This window comes from Halyomorpha halys, unplaced genomic scaffold (genome assembly GCF_000696795.3).
Source record: "Halyomorpha halys isolate HHAL.00 unplaced genomic scaffold, Hhal_1.1 Scaffold481.1, whole genome shotgun sequence".
NCBI lineage: Eukaryota > Metazoa > Arthropoda > Insecta > Hemiptera > Pentatomidae > Halyomorpha > Halyomorpha halys.
In genome coordinates, this window is record NW_027113262.1 from 281,396 (window position 1) to 298,469 (window position 17,074).

At 30.5% G+C, this 17,074-nt stretch overlaps 1 protein-coding gene across 3 annotated transcripts; it reads left to right on the top strand.

Moving 5' to 3' along the window:
* The first annotated feature begins 5,309 nt into the window (after positions 1 to 5,309).
* On the top strand, positions 5,310 to 14,257 carry ZnT86D (zinc transporter 86D). Of its 3 annotated transcripts, none has more exons than XM_014424869.2 (4): positions 5,310 to 5,468; positions 6,572 to 6,690; positions 9,922 to 10,039; positions 11,452 to 14,257. In XM_014424869.2, the coding sequence occupies exon 4, from the start codon at positions 11,471 to 11,473 to the stop codon at positions 12,521 to 12,523; it is 1,053 nt and encodes a 350-aa protein (XP_014280355.1). In that variant the 5' UTR covers positions 5,310 to 5,468; positions 6,572 to 6,690; positions 9,922 to 10,039; positions 11,452 to 11,470; the 3' UTR covers positions 12,524 to 14,257. The 3 variants fall into 3 exon arrangements, with proteins under 3 accessions (XP_014280355.1, XP_014280356.1, XP_066906936.1); XM_014424870.2 differs by having other exon boundaries at positions 6,572 to 6,609; XM_067050835.1 differs by lacking the exon at positions 9,922 to 10,039 and having other exon boundaries at positions 6,572 to 6,609.
* Positions 14,258 to 17,074: the final 2,817 nt, after the last annotated feature.

Consider the following 17,074-nt stretch of genomic DNA (forward strand, 5'->3'; position numbering starts at 1 on the left):
GGCATCTGGCATGTCCTTAGCAGAGGAACAGCGTGCAATAGGCCCTCTTTGGCCGTGATTCACTTTTGCCGGGAAAAAAAAAAGGATATCCTTTTTTTAAAGGGTATAATTTCTTTGTGTTGGCGAGGTTAAAGTAAGGCATTATGTATTATGAATATTAAACATCATCTGACAAAAATATTCTTTATTAAAATGATTTTTTTTTTATTGAATTTCATTTTTTCCAACTGTTATTCATTTATCGCAAAAATGAGATTATGTCTTACTGCCACAAGAATAGAGATCTTGTTAAACGTCCTAGTCAACTTAAAAATAGAAACAAACCAGAACAATTACCAAATTCAATGAAATATGTTACAAAAAATAATAAGTAATACAAGACCTAATAAAAGGGAAATTACATCTTAGCTAATTTAATATGAATAACTAACTATGCGTGAATTTACTATGTAGCGAACCTACCAATAAGCGAAACATCACTATCTATAAAAGAACGAGAATAAAATTCAGCGCTGCCCGCCGGAGAGTGCTCCTTATGGTTTTCAGAAATATCGTGTAATGTTAATTTCATTGTATATATTATTATGTTCTCATTTCATGAATATGTAATATTTGATATATATAATTTAAATAGATAATTACAAAAAAATAATATTCTGATTCACTTAAAAGTAGACTCCTAAAGGTACCTCTACACGCTTACCAAGCCGTGGCGAATTTGCGCACTCGCGAGCATTTCAATGGGTTATTTAGCTTAACTGGTATGAGTTGGCCAAAATTTGTTGTCGAGAGTCGGTTTTGGACACAAATCAAAGAAGGTCCGTGAGAGCGCTTGTGTAGCATCTCCATCAAGTTTTTGCATCTACAAGTTTGCGGTAAGTGGCCAATATGTAGATCCGTCTTTACAGGGCCAGTGCCCCACACTGAAACTAACGGAGTGTGCCTTCTTTCGTTAGGTAGTTGAATTTCTGAGCCACACACACTTAACTTCACTGAAATCAACTCTCTCCCAGCCAATGTCGAAGCCATCGCGTGCTAGGCCGGTTACTATTTTGAACCTGCGACGTTTTCTGTGAATGTTTAATTTCTACCGTCTTTGCATATCCGGGTGCCACTGCAACCGTTTCTTGTCACTATAAAATATTTTTGAAATTATAATTTCAAAAGCGCCCTCAATTGAGGCTTAAAGATGAATATCGATAGCCAAACTGCAGTGATTTAATTACGTTTCAATGCTAAAAGGACTTCAATTCTTAATTTTGTGGATTCGAATACTGCAGTAACGCACAAGAGGTAGAATTCAAAATTAAAGACGATTAAAATTTTGATTTATTTGCAAATATCAACCGCGTCTGTGTTAAAATAATTAAAACTGACGAATATTTAACTTAAACTTGTGTCGAGTTTAATGATACAAAAGTCAAACTTGTTTATCATCAAAATTTAAGATCTATTTTTAAATTGTATTTTATTGAAATATAAGTACTTGTAAATGTGTTAAAATATTTTTGATTTCTTTTTTTTTTTTTAAATGCACAACCATAGTGGATCTCTAGGGATTTCCTCGCCGTTCTTGAAAGATCTGTTCGAGACCTAACCTCTCCCCCCCTCCCTTGCTTCCCCTAATCTTCGCCACTGTAGCAGATAGCCATTCAAAAACCAAGTATTCATGGCTGAAGTGGGGATATACAAGAAATGATAATGGGAGCAGTATTTTTAAGAATGGAATCCCGAAATCCCTCTTCTTCGATTGTGCTTATATTGATATGAAAAATAATTTTATTCTGAGACATTAGAGTCATTAAATTACCTATGGGTTGTTTCTCTACACGCCTGTAATACTCCATTTTAACTAAGATCAAATTTACTGAATGTATTATATAATATACAGTTGTAAATTTCAATAAAGATATTAAAAAAAAAAATCGGAGACATATGTCCCCTAAGAATAAATACATGGTTTATACATTAAGATTTTCGTCTGGCAAGCATTTAAAAATTTCCAATGTGGTATTGCCTTCGGGATGTTGGATAGAGCCACTCGACTCAACTCGTTATACTAGCGGAAAACTTGAGAGCGCCTTGGAAACTCAAAGATAAATCTTACAAAGAAATTCATGAGTCTCAACTCTAGTCCTGCAGATAGGCCTCCATAGACCAAGGAACTGTAGCCGATGTGGTGGGGGGGGGTGACGAGAGGGGATACTAGGAGCTGATGGGTGTTTTCAGGAATGGAATTACAGAATCTTAGGAATTGTTTGAGTACAGTTATGGATTTGGGAAATGTAAAATGGGAAAATTCCAGGAGAGGTGTTGGTCAAAGATGGCTCCAAGGTTTTTTCATTATAGGATAGAAGTGAATCGGTTTGTTGTTAAGGAAAAAAAGAGGATAGTAAGGGAGGGAATGAAGGAGGTGCTTGGAACCTTGGTTTTTTCAGCATCCAAGTTCACATCATTATTTGACGCCCATGCATTAATGCTATCAATATCTTCTTGTATCGTTTGGATGGCCTCAAGCATCTCTGAGGGATGAAAGGATAGATAGATTTGGAGATCGTCTGCATATAAGTGATATTGAGTGTGGTGAATGGAATCAGGAAGATTTTTAATATAAATGGAGAAAAGGGTTAGTGAAAGTGAGGACCCCTGAGGAACACCTCGTGTCAGAAGAAGGGAAGAGGAAAGAGGTTTGTTCGGAATGATGACTGTTTGGGTCAGGAAATAGAGGAACCACTTTAGGACACTATTTGACATGAAAAGGTTTGGAGGTTTATTGAGGAGGATCTTATGGTTAACTGAGTCAAATACTTTCTAAAAGTCAAAAAGAACTAAAATTGATATTTGATGATTGTCTATAGAGGATTGGAGGTCTTGGGATATTTTAATAAAGCGGATTGCACCAGCTATTGACTTCCAGGTGTATATAATTAATTTTAGAAAGTGATGCTCCACTTTTTAAAACAATATTAAATGCAAATAAATCTATACAGAGTAAGTGGTGGCTCTTTCATTTATACTGTAAGGAAACTGAGGTAATAATTTTAGATTTTTCTGACTCCTACAAGTTGGTAAACACTGTTCAAATGGGTACAGTGGTGAGCTCTACTGACAACCATTGGCAACCGCTTTACCTGTGCTCACCAGCATTCTAGTGCTCCTGAAAGAACACTGAAGCCCTTCAAGTTTTAAAATCATCGAACATGATCAAGTTACATCGTTTATTAACTTATTATTAAGTATAAATGTATTTTATTCATGCTTTATTATTACTTAATCATGTGAAATTGTGAACATTAATAAATGTAACATTCGATCAATAAAGTAGTATAAAAGAAATGTTCTGTACCATCATAAATAAACAATAATATTTGACGCCTTTCGACGTCAGTGTCCAATATGAATATATTAGGTAGCAGTCTCCTTCAGAGACCATTTCCCAGATCACAAGTGATTATAGAACAGTTCTCTATATACTCATCTCAACAATTTTTTGGAGTGATTTCTTCAACATCCTTACTCCTATTAGTAAGGACGGGTTCGCCTCAGACTTACACCCGCTAAACTGGTCTCCCTTCGCTAGCGTAATCTCATCCTTTACAATATGTAGAGAATGCTTCCCTTTTGCGTCGTTGAAAGACTGACCCCCTTTCGGTTACTCCATGTTTACCTTAGTTTCTCTATCCTGGCATCTCATTCCTACCTACCTCCTTACAGGGATAATATGTATAAACACGCAGTATCGAGGCCATTTGATAGATGAAGATTATCATTCTCGATACAGGAATTTTTATTGGTCCAATAACTAAGGAAAAAGTACTGTTTTCCTTTTTTTCCTTATACCAGCAATTATAGGATCCGATACAATATACAGTCTATTCAATAAGTCAGACACTGTATATCCTCTAGAATTTTCTCAACTCTCTCCTGTACCTCCTTTTTTCTTTATTCCTTAACTCTTGAGCTTCTTCAGATATTTTACCTGTTGGATTTATTCATGTTTCAATCATTTGTCATCTATGGAATAGAGTTTTAAGAATTTTTGCAGGCATGCTATAACACGGATATTTCCTTAAATAAAAATTTCTTGTTACTTAAAAGTTTTCAAATGCATATGAATTTATTTCAAATCTACAATTAACACTTATTGATTTTTCAAAGAGAATGGCTGAGTATTCTCCCAGTTTTGTTACATAAAAAAGTTCAGCAATCAAGGAAAATAAAAAAATTATTTCTGTAATAGAGATCGGAGAGGAACCCTAATCCTTTTAATCTGTTCCTCAGACATTCCTTCTCAGCCTATGTAATCCATTAAAAATATTTTAACCTTTGGCTTTCCAAATATTCGTTATAAAACAACTGAAGTGCCGTTCTAGAGGAAAATTAACAATTCTGGCAATAACAGGTAACTTTTTTTTCGACACTGTCTTCTTTAGGTTCCTAAGTTTACGCTCATAATTCATCCAATACAACTTTTTTAATAAAAAAAAGTAAACTTCCAAGTTTTTTTATGAGCCGGTTTCTAGTCATATGGTTAATGTACTTAGTAGCCTTTCTTTAAATCTTTCGTGGTAAAATCGGAGACACCGTCTAATTTTACTTCTGGAGGTCCTGCGATTCTTGTTCTCTCAACGATTTAGTCTGGTTCCTTTTTGTGCTTTTAAGGTAGCTACCTCCGCAATAAACTTTAATTTTTCCCAGCAGGCTCTGGACAACTCGAATATATGTTAGCCCACAATTTAAACATTTCCTCTCTTTTTTTATTTCGTTTTGTGTTGTCAACATCCTCTTGGTCCTTTCAGCTACTTGTTCGCGCATTTTGTGTTCTTGGTGTGAAAAACAATTTCAATTATATACTTCTACTGCTATTTTTACATTTACATACTATCTGAATCGTATCATACATTCTTTCTAACTAAGCTGGTGTTTTCCCGCTTTATTATTCTCCTAGCCATCATGTCCAGTTTTCCGCCACCCAATTAAAACTTTATATCACTTTTTCTTCTGAAAAATTCTTTTCTTCTTAACAACCCATCGTTCTTAAATATATGTGACATCCCTTTATGTTAAATTAAGCACTCGACCTGTTTGGTATTTTTCATAATAATCAGTAAAATTATATTATGATTGGTCTTAAGTAATAAATCTTAGTGTTAACACACTGGATCAAGCATCGTAGTAATCTCAAGGCGTGTGTGGGCTTGGGGTACGTAAGCAGACGAAATGTTAAGCGCCCAACTACATTGATGAATCTTCTAATTATTCTTTGGATATCGATTGCCATGTAGTAGTTCGTTTAAAGAACTTGTGAAGTCCACGTCTGGCATAAGAAACATTGGGGAGGTTATAAACCGCCCTTCAAAATTTGTAGGAACTAAGTGAAAAATTTAATTCATTATGTTGACAAATATATATAATAATTATGTGTAGTAGAAATCTTGTTTCATTTGATTATTTATTAGTTAATAAATGTAAGTAATCTACACCGTAAGACAGACTTGTCATAATTTTATATTTGTTTGTTCATTATTCTATTCATATTTATGCCTAATACTTTCTCTGCAGTTGAATACGAAATGAGTTTTTATATAAAATATTTTTGTCTTGATTAGGCTAAATTTTATGTTTGAAATATAGTGTTATTGCTGAAAAGTTTAATTTCTTATTTTAGTTTTTCCAATTTAAATCTTTTTATTAAACACTGGTTATGATTTAGGGTTTTAATATTTTATTTGGGAGTTACATGTTTATGTATGTTTTGTCTACACCAATAACTTACTGTATATTTAAATATCGAGGGATCTAGATAAAACTTTTAGTTCACTCTGATTACAAAGTATTATTTGGACTTGCTCAACATTTATTCTTCTTTAATTGTTTGTTCATTCATGTTTGTTTTCTAGAAATTTATATGTTTTTCATCATTTTTGTGTTTCTTATTCATTAAGTAATGTTAATTTATGCTTTGTTATCATATATCAGGTAGTACAGTCAGCTGGAAGCAAATAAATTATTCTCTTTATTTGATTTTCTTTTTTAAGTTGAATTTTATTTTGATCTAATTTAGGTACTATTTAGAAAAGAAGTTGACATATGTTAACAATTAATGTTTCTTTATCGATTTGATCCCAAGGGTTTTAAAAGAAATTATAATATTAGAATGAAACCTATTAACGATTTTTTAAAAATTATTTTTTAATGGTTTTTTGACCACTGATCAATCTAAGGAAGATTGTCTTCCTTCAATTAATTACTTACATTATAGGAATAATCTTCCAATATGATAACAGAATTGTGCATGTTGTTTCTGGAGTACCTTCATTTCTAGTTAATATTAGTAATTAATTGTATTGTGTCTTCTGGAGATACTATTTCAAAGAGAAGATAACATACATATGTTGCTTACTGTTTTTTAACATATGGATTGTGTTCATTTAGAGATTGGTTTGTTAATTCTTTAATGTTATTTTAAGTTGTATACTCCTAAAATAGTTAAAGCTCAGTTGAGTCTTAAAATATATTTCATTACCTATTTCATTGTAAATATATTGATAATAATGTTTTATCTTTTCAGGAAATAGCAACTGAAGAAATTTAAATATGATTACAGAAGTAAGTAATTTTCGCTGATTGATGTTTTTGAAGTTAATCTTATACTTATTAATTTTATACCCAACTCCAGTTAACAGTAAGGTAATGAGATACCTAACAATAATTTTAGTTGTTTTTAATCTTTTACTATCTCAAAATCTTATATTATCACAATTTTCAATGTGTTTTATAAATTTTGTTAGGTTATCAAAAAAAAAAAAAAAATGAACTTTCAGTACATACTTTCAAGTTATAACAGTTCCTCTTAAAAGAAAATTTTTTGATGTTTTATTTCAGGATTTTATGTGATAGTTATTTAAAATTGATATAATATTTGCTTGGCATATGTTATATTATTTTCGTGCTAATAGCCAAGAAAAAGTTAATGAATAATGGTATTGATTAAAAATGACTTTCAACAAGTTTAGAAATATAAAAAATGAAGAATCATATACAAAAGGTTTCCAGGATTTATAAAAGTTGTGTTGACGATCGTTTCAAAAATGCTTAGGTTAACGAAAATCAATTTTATTTTTCATTTATTAAATGCATTTGTGTAATAACACTGAATGTCTAACAACCTGGAAAACTGGGAAGTCAGGGGTCATTTTAATAGGGAATCCGAAAAAAAAAAGCTTAAAGACTGCTGTGTTAGGAAAGTTCGCTGTTAAAACTCAAACATGCCATAAATTATTACATAAGGGTGTAATAGTTAAATTTATCATTTATTACATCAATAAATATATAACAATAGCGAAATGTATAAACCTTCGGTTTCTTTCCCCCTACCTATTAGGATAGGTTATTTTCAGTGGTTTTTAGTAACACATTACCCTCTTGGTTTTTGTTATATGTAAAGCTTCTAATAATTTCTCATTTTGTCGAGCCAAGTCTAATATTTAATGTTAATAAAAAATAAACTTATGTTATAGTTTAATACTGTGATAAACAATTGCAATTGAAGTAATATTTATGACATTTCAGCCCTTGGAGCTGTGCTGTGTTATTGTTTTTTATTTTTCTCTATCTTTATTGTGAACTTATTTTCCTTCACAAATATCTCGGTGACCAAAAATGTTAGAAATTATTCGGAAACAGGCTGTCAAAGACTGTTGAATAGAGCTTATTTAAAGATATGACAATGATCTGTATATTCATAAATTGGAGTTAAAGTTTTATAGGAAAAACCAATTGAATATTTCAACCTAAGTTGAATCATAGAATTTTTAGTTTACTAGTCATACCTAGGATTATTTGTATCTGATTAATAGATTATTTAACTTTAGCGCACTTGCTCAGCCTCCACTGGCTCATTACCAGTGATGCGGCGAGAGGCATGCGCTGGGATCTCTTGAGCTCTGCTCTACCCCTCACACGTGGGGGATAGAGTGGGCTCAGGGATCCTCATTTCAGTGGATTGTGTAAATATTGTATATATTATTTTATCATTATGTTATTTTATTTATTTATTTTTCATACAGATAGTTTGATTATGTTCATCTTGTCTATTCTTTTGTTTGTATATATTTTAAGAGAGTTTTATTTTTATTATTATTATTTTTTTTAATTCATTTTAGCATGTATGAGATCATTCATCACTATTACCTATTGCCCACAACTGTGGCAGATTGTAATATATATCAATAAATAAATCTATCATTAAAAAAAAAAAGATTATTTAAATTATCTGTTTATATAGAATTATATAAATGTATGCACCTTCTTTATTGATATTAATCTCTTTTTCTTTCTTTTTTTACAACTATCAGGAGATTAATTGAATTTATGGTTTGAAAAATAAAATCACTTTTCAACCACTCATTATAATGTTCAAAAATTTATTTACTTAATAACATCATTGATTACTTTATTGAGGTAATTTTTAGGGGTTTCTTCGACGTGTGGTTAATGAGGAAAAATTATTGAATACTGATTAAATACATGTGGATGGTAGGCAATGAAAACATCATAATTCCATAAGTTTATGAAAACCACAGAACTCTGAATTGATACTTGGAAGTACTTAGATATCTCTAATATATTTTTTAATAACTAGCCTTGTACTATATACTTACATATATAGAGATCAAATATGTCTCTTTATATTTGATACCTTATGTCATTCACACAAAAACAGCCTTTCCTTGATTACATCCATTATTTCATCGATCTGCTTTTTTATCTAATCAACATTTTTAACATAATTATAAATAAGACGTAACCCCAATTGGATTTGTTATAAAGAGTAGTATCGTTGGTTAGCCCGAGGAGTGCTAACTCTTTAATTGATTATAGTACCTTCAGAATTCTATTTATAGTCAGCCGCCCTCATCCACTGCCTTCCTGCTGGGTTGGAGGAATGAAATTAAAGTTTTATCTCAAAATGTTTCAGAATCATTATAATAATCCTTTACAAAAATGTCTGCCAAGTACATATAACAATTCAATTTCCTGTAAGAATCCATCATCATACTTTGAATATCCTCCGCCGACCAAGAATACTGAAATGCCTTTCGTGATGATGAACTCTTCTGGTTACTAGTTTTTAATTATGATGACGATATTTACAGAAAATTGAATCCTCAAACCATTTTGACCTTTTATGAGGTTGTATTCTACACCATTTACATAAAAATTTTCAATAACTGTATGCTATAGTTAGTAGTTTTTTGTGATTTACACCTTTAGAATGAATCAATTTGGAAAAATTATCCAAAATTTTTAAATAAAATTTTCTATGAAAAGCTCTCTTCCCATTAGCCATTTGAAAACCCCCCTTCAAATGGTTTTAAAAAACACAAATTCTTTTTGTTTTTAAAAAACATTTGTCTAGTTTACAATGCTATAACTTGGAACTACCTTATGTAAACAGTTTTTCAGTTATTTCTTTCTATTAAAGAAGTTGCTTCAAGAAAACAAAATATCAATTTTCTCCTTTTCCGTTGAGAAATAGACAGTTAGATGTTTGGACCTTTTGGTTTCTTTTGTGGTTCACCTTAACCTATTGAAATATTATTAAACATTTATGGAATATCTAATTTGATAAATTATTTTTATGTTATTCACTTGAGTTCTGTGAAGGGAAATATCTAATCAACCCTCTTTTGCAGGTTTTTTGCTTCATCAAAACTTTTTTTTTTTCAAGTTTTTATCACTATTCCCAAGCTATACTGTTGTATAGTTTTAAAATAAAATACTAATACTATACAAAAATTTACAGTTTATAATTTAATGGTTGTTTAGTATTTTACTAATGATATCAACTGTTAATTATTTATTATTCGACTAGTAATTTTGTAAACACTTTTATTATTATTGTTACTGATTTTGTAGGGAATTACGTAAACTATCATACATAAGGAATTTGTTTGAAATGGACTTTAATTTATATGAAAAAAAAATTCAGAATTTCCACATTTGCTGATCAAAGGAAGGTTTAGGTATTATACAGGTACAGTAGTGTTGATGTTTACCTTTGATAATTTTTGTAAGTTATTTAAATTCTGATGTGTTGCATGAAAACATATTACTACTTAAAACTGAAATTTGAAAAGTTCTGAGCTTATAATATTTTGAACTTGGCATTATTCACTTTAAAGTGACAATTTCACAATTAAAGTATTAATAATTGTATAAGTACCGTGTACATAGCATAAGCCACAGTAACATTTAAGTAGAGGATTTTTTTCTCCCTCTCCATTGATTTTTTTTTTTAACATTTCGATCTGTTTTATTTATTTCAATCCCATGCAGTAGTCTGTGTTATTTTTAAAAGCTTATAAATTTATTTATGATTTGTCATTTATATATTTTTTATAAGAACATAATTTTTTTATTAATAAATAAAAAATATTAAATAATAACCTATAAAATCTTCAGTTTCATTCCTTACATTTTCAAGGAACCTGGATAAAAATACAATAAATTGGTTAAATAGTCTTAAAGCTTCAAAGTTTATTTTGTTGATACAAAGCTTGGATTCAATTTTAACCTATAAAGAGCTTACTAACAAATAACAATAAACAACTTGTTTTAACGAAATCATATAATGTTATTTTTATTTATCACATATAAATCGTTTTTGTATATATTTTAATGAAAGTAGAATAAATATCAATTCCAAAATAGATAACTGTAGAATACAAAAGTTTGGAAGTAGAATGAATAGTATAGACTAAATTGCAATGCATACAATTAAAAACAAAACTGTCAATAGACTTAGATGGGGGGGATATTTTTATGCATCAATTAATAAAATAATATAATTTTACTTTTAGTTCAAAATATTGTTCTTCAATAGGCTTGACCTGTGACTCTGAGGTATAAGTTGTAGAGGATAATGCTTTTCCCTCTCAAACTAATGCCAACGCTCTAAAAAGTTCTTTTTTAATTTTTTTTTTTTTTTGCAACTACCCTATATTAAAATATTTTTCAGATTACAAATACTCATTTTCACTGTGCATTTGTCAAAAAAAAAAAAACTTGTTTCCTGATTGGATAATATTCATTCATTGTGGTAAATTAATTTACAAGTTTTTAAATTTAACATTAGAGCTTTCACCATGAAAGAATTTAACTTGGAACAATGAAAAAGTGAAAACAAATTTCTGATCTTCAGTTAGCTGATAATACTCTTCCTCTGTCCATTATTAAGTTTTCAGGAATTTTTTTCTGAATTTGAGAAAACTTATTTTAATATATTTATGAATATTGAAAATACCAATTCAGTGTCAATATATTTATGATTAATTGTTGAAAACAAATTTCATCCTCATTGTTTAATTATACCCTAACACCGTCCATCTATATTAAATTTAAGCTATAAGTTAACAACTCCCATATGGATTGCTTTTTATTTTCCAGATTGAATTGAACTGATACAATGTTGCCAGTGTTTCATAGAGATGCTTCATCAAGAGACAGGCTCATTACCAAAATAACTGACCAGATAAATGGGTGGTTACGCCTAATATTTTCTGACAGAAATTCAAGAAATTTATTCCTTTTTCTTCTGCTTAATTCATCTTTTGCATTTGTTGAATTGTTTTATGGAATATGGACTAACAGTTTAGGTCTAATATCTGATTCGTTTCATATGTTTTTTGACTGTACAGGTTTGTGCGCAGGATTAGTTGCATCTATAATAACGAAATGGCGAGCTAATGATAAATATTCCTTTGGTTATGTGAGGGCTGAAGTTTTAGCTGGGTTTGTTAATGGCTTATTTTTACTATTTATAGCATTTTTCATAATGTCTGAGGCTGTAGAAAGGGCAATTGAACCCCCCGAAGTTAAGCATGAACGTCTCTTTGTTGTTTCTGTACTAGGTTTTCTTGTGAATATGGTAGGTATTTATGCATTCCAGCATGGACATTCGCATGGAGGTTCCCATGGCCATTCTCACAGTAACAAAAGCCATGGACACTCCCATGGAAATCATGGACATTATCATAACTCCACTGATCATTCTCATTCACATGAAGTCACTCAAAATTCACATATTATGAAAGGTGTCTTTCTGCATATATTAGCTGATACATTAGGAAGTGTTGGTGTGATCATTTCTTCTGTGCTTGTACAAGCATTTGGATGGATGAGAGCTGATCCTATTTGCTCTATGTTTATAGCTGTATTAATTGCATTGAGTGTGATTGCTTTAATTAAAGATTCAGTGTATATATTAATGCAAAGGCAACCTGTCCAACTAGACAGCGTTTTACCACAATGCTATCAAAAAGTCATGCAACTTGTTGGAGTTTACAGCATACAGCAACCTCACTTTTGGACTTTATGTTCTGATTATTATGTTGGGGCTTTGAAACTTGAAGTCTCAAGAGAAGCAGACCCAAAATATATTGTTAGTCACACCCAAATGATATTTTCAGCAGTTGGTGTTCAACAGTTGTATGTTCAATTGGATTATGCTGCCACATAAGGACAGACTTCCAAAATGCCTTAAAGTTCATGTGTCGAAAATTGTCTGCGAAATCTTTTTTAATATTCTTAAGGTAAATAAAAAATAATTTTGATGTAGTGAAAAATATCTATTTTTCTTCTATATTCATTCTATCAAAGACAGATTGTGATGTTATTAGAGATGGTTTTAACTACCTCTATTTTGATATTTTTGTTGCCAATATATGCTTATAAATGGTATATTATTATGATATCATTTATAAGTGTTGTAGTAATTTAATCTGGCATGATTTCAGTCACACGTTAACAATATGTACTTTTAAGCATTTATGTTTTCCATTTTATTATTTTTTCTGCATAATTAATTTATTCCCAAATTTTATTGACATTTGAAGCAAAAGTATGATTAAAAACTAAATTAATGAGGTGCTTATTGTTGACGTTAAATTCAATATGAGAAGATAGTCAGGGATGGGGTCAGTAATGATATACAATTAAGTAAAACTTATTTGTGTGTCATTACTGACCACACCCCCAACCATATTTTCATCATATCAGAAAGATATATATTGATTCAATTTAGCATTCATGTATTCTTTTTATTTATTTCATATTGAGTAATTTTGGTTTGTAAATTGAACATATATGCCTAAAAAAGGTATTCTGACATCACTGATAGAGCAATAGATAATACATTTGTTAGACATACGTTAGGAAAAATACCAGTGCATTCATAAGATTTTGTAAAAAAAAAAAAAAAAAAAAAATAGTAAAAAAATATATATTAAGTCCTATCATTATACTGTGAAGTGTCATTTTATATGATTAAATTAGTTCAGTTTTCATTGTCAAATGAGAAAGAAACATGAATAATTTATTCAGTGTCCAGTGATTGTTAATTTTATTTTATGAAAATATTTCCATTCTCTCACTACTTTTAAGTATTATTTTTGAATTTATGTATTGTTCTAGTTTTAAGTCTATATCCATTCCTGTTCAGTACATACAGAAACCTAAGGCTGAAGTTTCAATTACTACTATTATTTTTAATCTTATAAACAATGGAGGGAAAAGAAAATGTAATTAGCTAGAATTCATATAATGTAATTTAAATAGTTAAATATTGATTGATGATAATCAAAGCTGTTGATTAAACATTAGTGTACTTGATATGTTCATTTTTATTTTGATTTTTGCAATAGCCATTTCCTGTTTAATTTTATTTATTTTTGTTTTATTCTATTTGTTTTTGAGCTCAATTAGAATGTTGTAACTTCTTTTCTATTAAAATGATTCATACAGTTCAAAATTAAATTGGTAGGTATTATCTGTTAAATCAATAATTTTGTTTACAAAGTGTAAATTAGAACCAAAGCTGTTATCAAAGTATCTTGACAAAGCCTGTGCTTAAGGTTTTCCTATGCCAAGAACTTCCTATACATTTTATGTGATATAGCACTACAATTGGAAACGTATACCTTACTTAAATATAGGCTGGTTTTATTTGTGTTCCTTTGGTATTGCTCAAACAGTTTATATTATTCTTTGTAATATTCTGTATGTACACAAATAAGTTGGTTGATGTTGAATCTTGAACTTAAATGATGTATTGATTAGAGGTTTATGTTTTTTTTGTTATTTTTTGTTAAACAAGAGTAGTTATCGGCTTGTACATTATTAAATTTTTACAATTTTCAAAACTTTTGAAAACAAATGTTATATTTTTATTAAAATATTTATAGTAATTTTTTTATTTTCCCCTTTTACATTCATCAAAATCACATTTTTAATTAAAACAATATCAAAACTTGAGTTTAGCTATATATTTTTTTCTTGTCATTTATTGTAATTCTTTGAAAGCTTTATAAACAGTATACTTCTTAAAAGGTAACTTTCATTAATGACAGCTATAGAAAAATAATTTTTACTTTAATAATAAAGTGATCAATAATGATTGATCACTTTTTTTAAGTTAAACTTTCTACTGTCCACCTTTTTTTATACCATGTACAGTAATGTGATGAAAGAAAGATTATCTTCTGTTCCAGCATTATTGTTTTTAAATCTGATTCTAAGGATTGATGGGATAATGACAGAAAAACAAACAAATCAGGATTAAAGATTTGTTGGATTCCTTAGTATTGTCAGGATAATTAACATTACAAATAAATAATTACATGGTGCATTCACAAAGTTTCTAGACTGATCTCAGATCCAAAAATTGATCAAACACTTTGTACTGCAGTTTTCAATGTATGACTCTCGGGCATTAGCACACCACTGCCAGTGTTTTTCCATTGTTCATAGGCTCAGAAGGCTTTAAAGGGACCCATATAGCTTCTCCTGGAATCATGCTGAATCGCTTCCTTATCCGGCTCTAGGATGGCTGCAGAAGTTTTGTCATGTTGAGCTTGGCTAAAACTTCAGCAACTACATCTAAAACTTCAAATTTTTTTTTCCTGAGTGATTCACGAAGAGATTGTTCCTTCCAGACAGACTGTCACAGGGCATTTTTACGTCGGAGTGCCATGCTGTTTGAAGGATCGAGTCTACTTAGAGGTCAAAAACAATTGGTTTCTACACCATGATAATATGCCTTTTCAAATGTCGCTAGCCGCCACCAAAGTTCTGACCAAGTTCAAAGGAGCAAAAATGCTGCAGCTACCGTACAACCCTGAACTAAGTTCAGCTTTTGCAATCAAAGCAACTTATTTTTGTTTCCTCAGATCAGAGAGACCTGAAAGGGAAACGATGCAACATTGTCCAGGGGTCCAGGTCTTCATATATAATATTGAAGACTTTAAGTTCACTATAAAAAAATGTCCAATACATTTTTAGTTATGAAACCAGTCTTGAAACTTAATTTACTAATTATTATAAATCAATAATACTGCACCATGTACATATGCCGTTGATATTTTTATATCTGAAAGTAAAGATTCACAGGCTATTATATCTTCTATAGGGATATATGAAGGTAATTCAATTATCCGCAATATAGGAATTAAAATTTTATTGTAATCAAATAGAAAACTTATAAGTATATCATTTTTTCGACAGTCCCCTTGCTTTTCAACGCACTTGGTCCATCATACAAACTTCATGATGCCCTAATAAAAGCCAAAAAATGCCAGGAATGCACCACTTCTTTCATTGTTTCGTCTGAGGTAAATCGACAAGTAGACCCTCAATGCCTCTTTGAATGGACCAAACAAGTGAATCAGAAGGGGCAAGATCAGGACTATATGGAGGATGAGCCAATACTTCAAAATTGAGTTTCTGGAGCATTTGTTTATGCAACTGTGACTTGTTTTGGGACCTATCTTGCATATACTTTATGAAGCCCTAGACTGTTGTGAATGATTTCGTAGGCTTAACCGTGACTAATTTGCAGACGATGTGCCACTTTGTCAATAGTTATTCATCTGTCTAAGAGCACCATTTCACGTGAACACTCAATGTTTTCTTCATTTGTGATGGTAAACAGTTGTCTGGCTTCATCGTGTGTAACACCTGTGTGACCATTTTTTGAATTTTTCAATCCATTTATAGACACTCTGTTGTGGCAAAACACTGTTCCTGTACTGTACCAAAAGTCTTTGATGAGTTTCGGCCCCTAATACGTCTTCCGACCACAAAAAAGGGATCACTGAATGTTTCTCTTCTTTGGTGCAAATAGAAAGCGGAGCAGCCATGATTAAAAGCACAACAGCATAACGAAACTAACCTAGCAGCTTGAAACTTGCATAGACATAACAACAAACAAACAAAACCTGTTTCATCAATGCAAAACGATACTGCTACCAACATAAACAAAAATATAACTAAAATACAGATAAATATTGACTTACCCTCGTAGATATGAGAGTAGTTATATTTAAATACCTGAAAAATTTCAAGTACCTGGGGTCATTATAGTTTCTGCTCTTCTTTAGAGATCCAAAATATGGCTGCTTACATTAAGGGTTAAAACACTCATATACACAATTTCAAAAAATATATTTTTTAGAATATATGTATATATCCCAAAGGATTCGTCGAATGAAGAATTAGTTTCTGCTACACAATTTGAGATAGTAAGTCGTTAGGGCCATGAGCTGCACTCAGTAAATACATCAAGCAATAGGTTCTTAAAATTGTTGGTTTAGATAACAAACAAACCCTTAAAAGATAATCAGTGCTAAACCAATAGATGGATTGAGATGTAAGTGGAGAATTAGATATTCATTGTGGTGTTTTCGTTATTGATTGTTAATATTGTATGAGAAAATGGTTGGGTATGCGGTCGATGGAGAACACAAATAAGTAGAGTTTATTTTATTAGTGCCAATGTTTCTGCCAGAATTTTTGGCCTTCATCAGGGCTTAGTAAAAAAACAAGATAATGAATAAAAAATAACATAAAATAAAAATATAATGCAAGGAGACAAAAATCAGTATGAGAATATAGCAATAATTATATCATGAGAGAATATATATATATATATATATATATATATATATATATATATATTGCTACTTTGCTGGAATAGAGACACATCTGATAAAAAAAAGTTTTGATTTTATTTAGA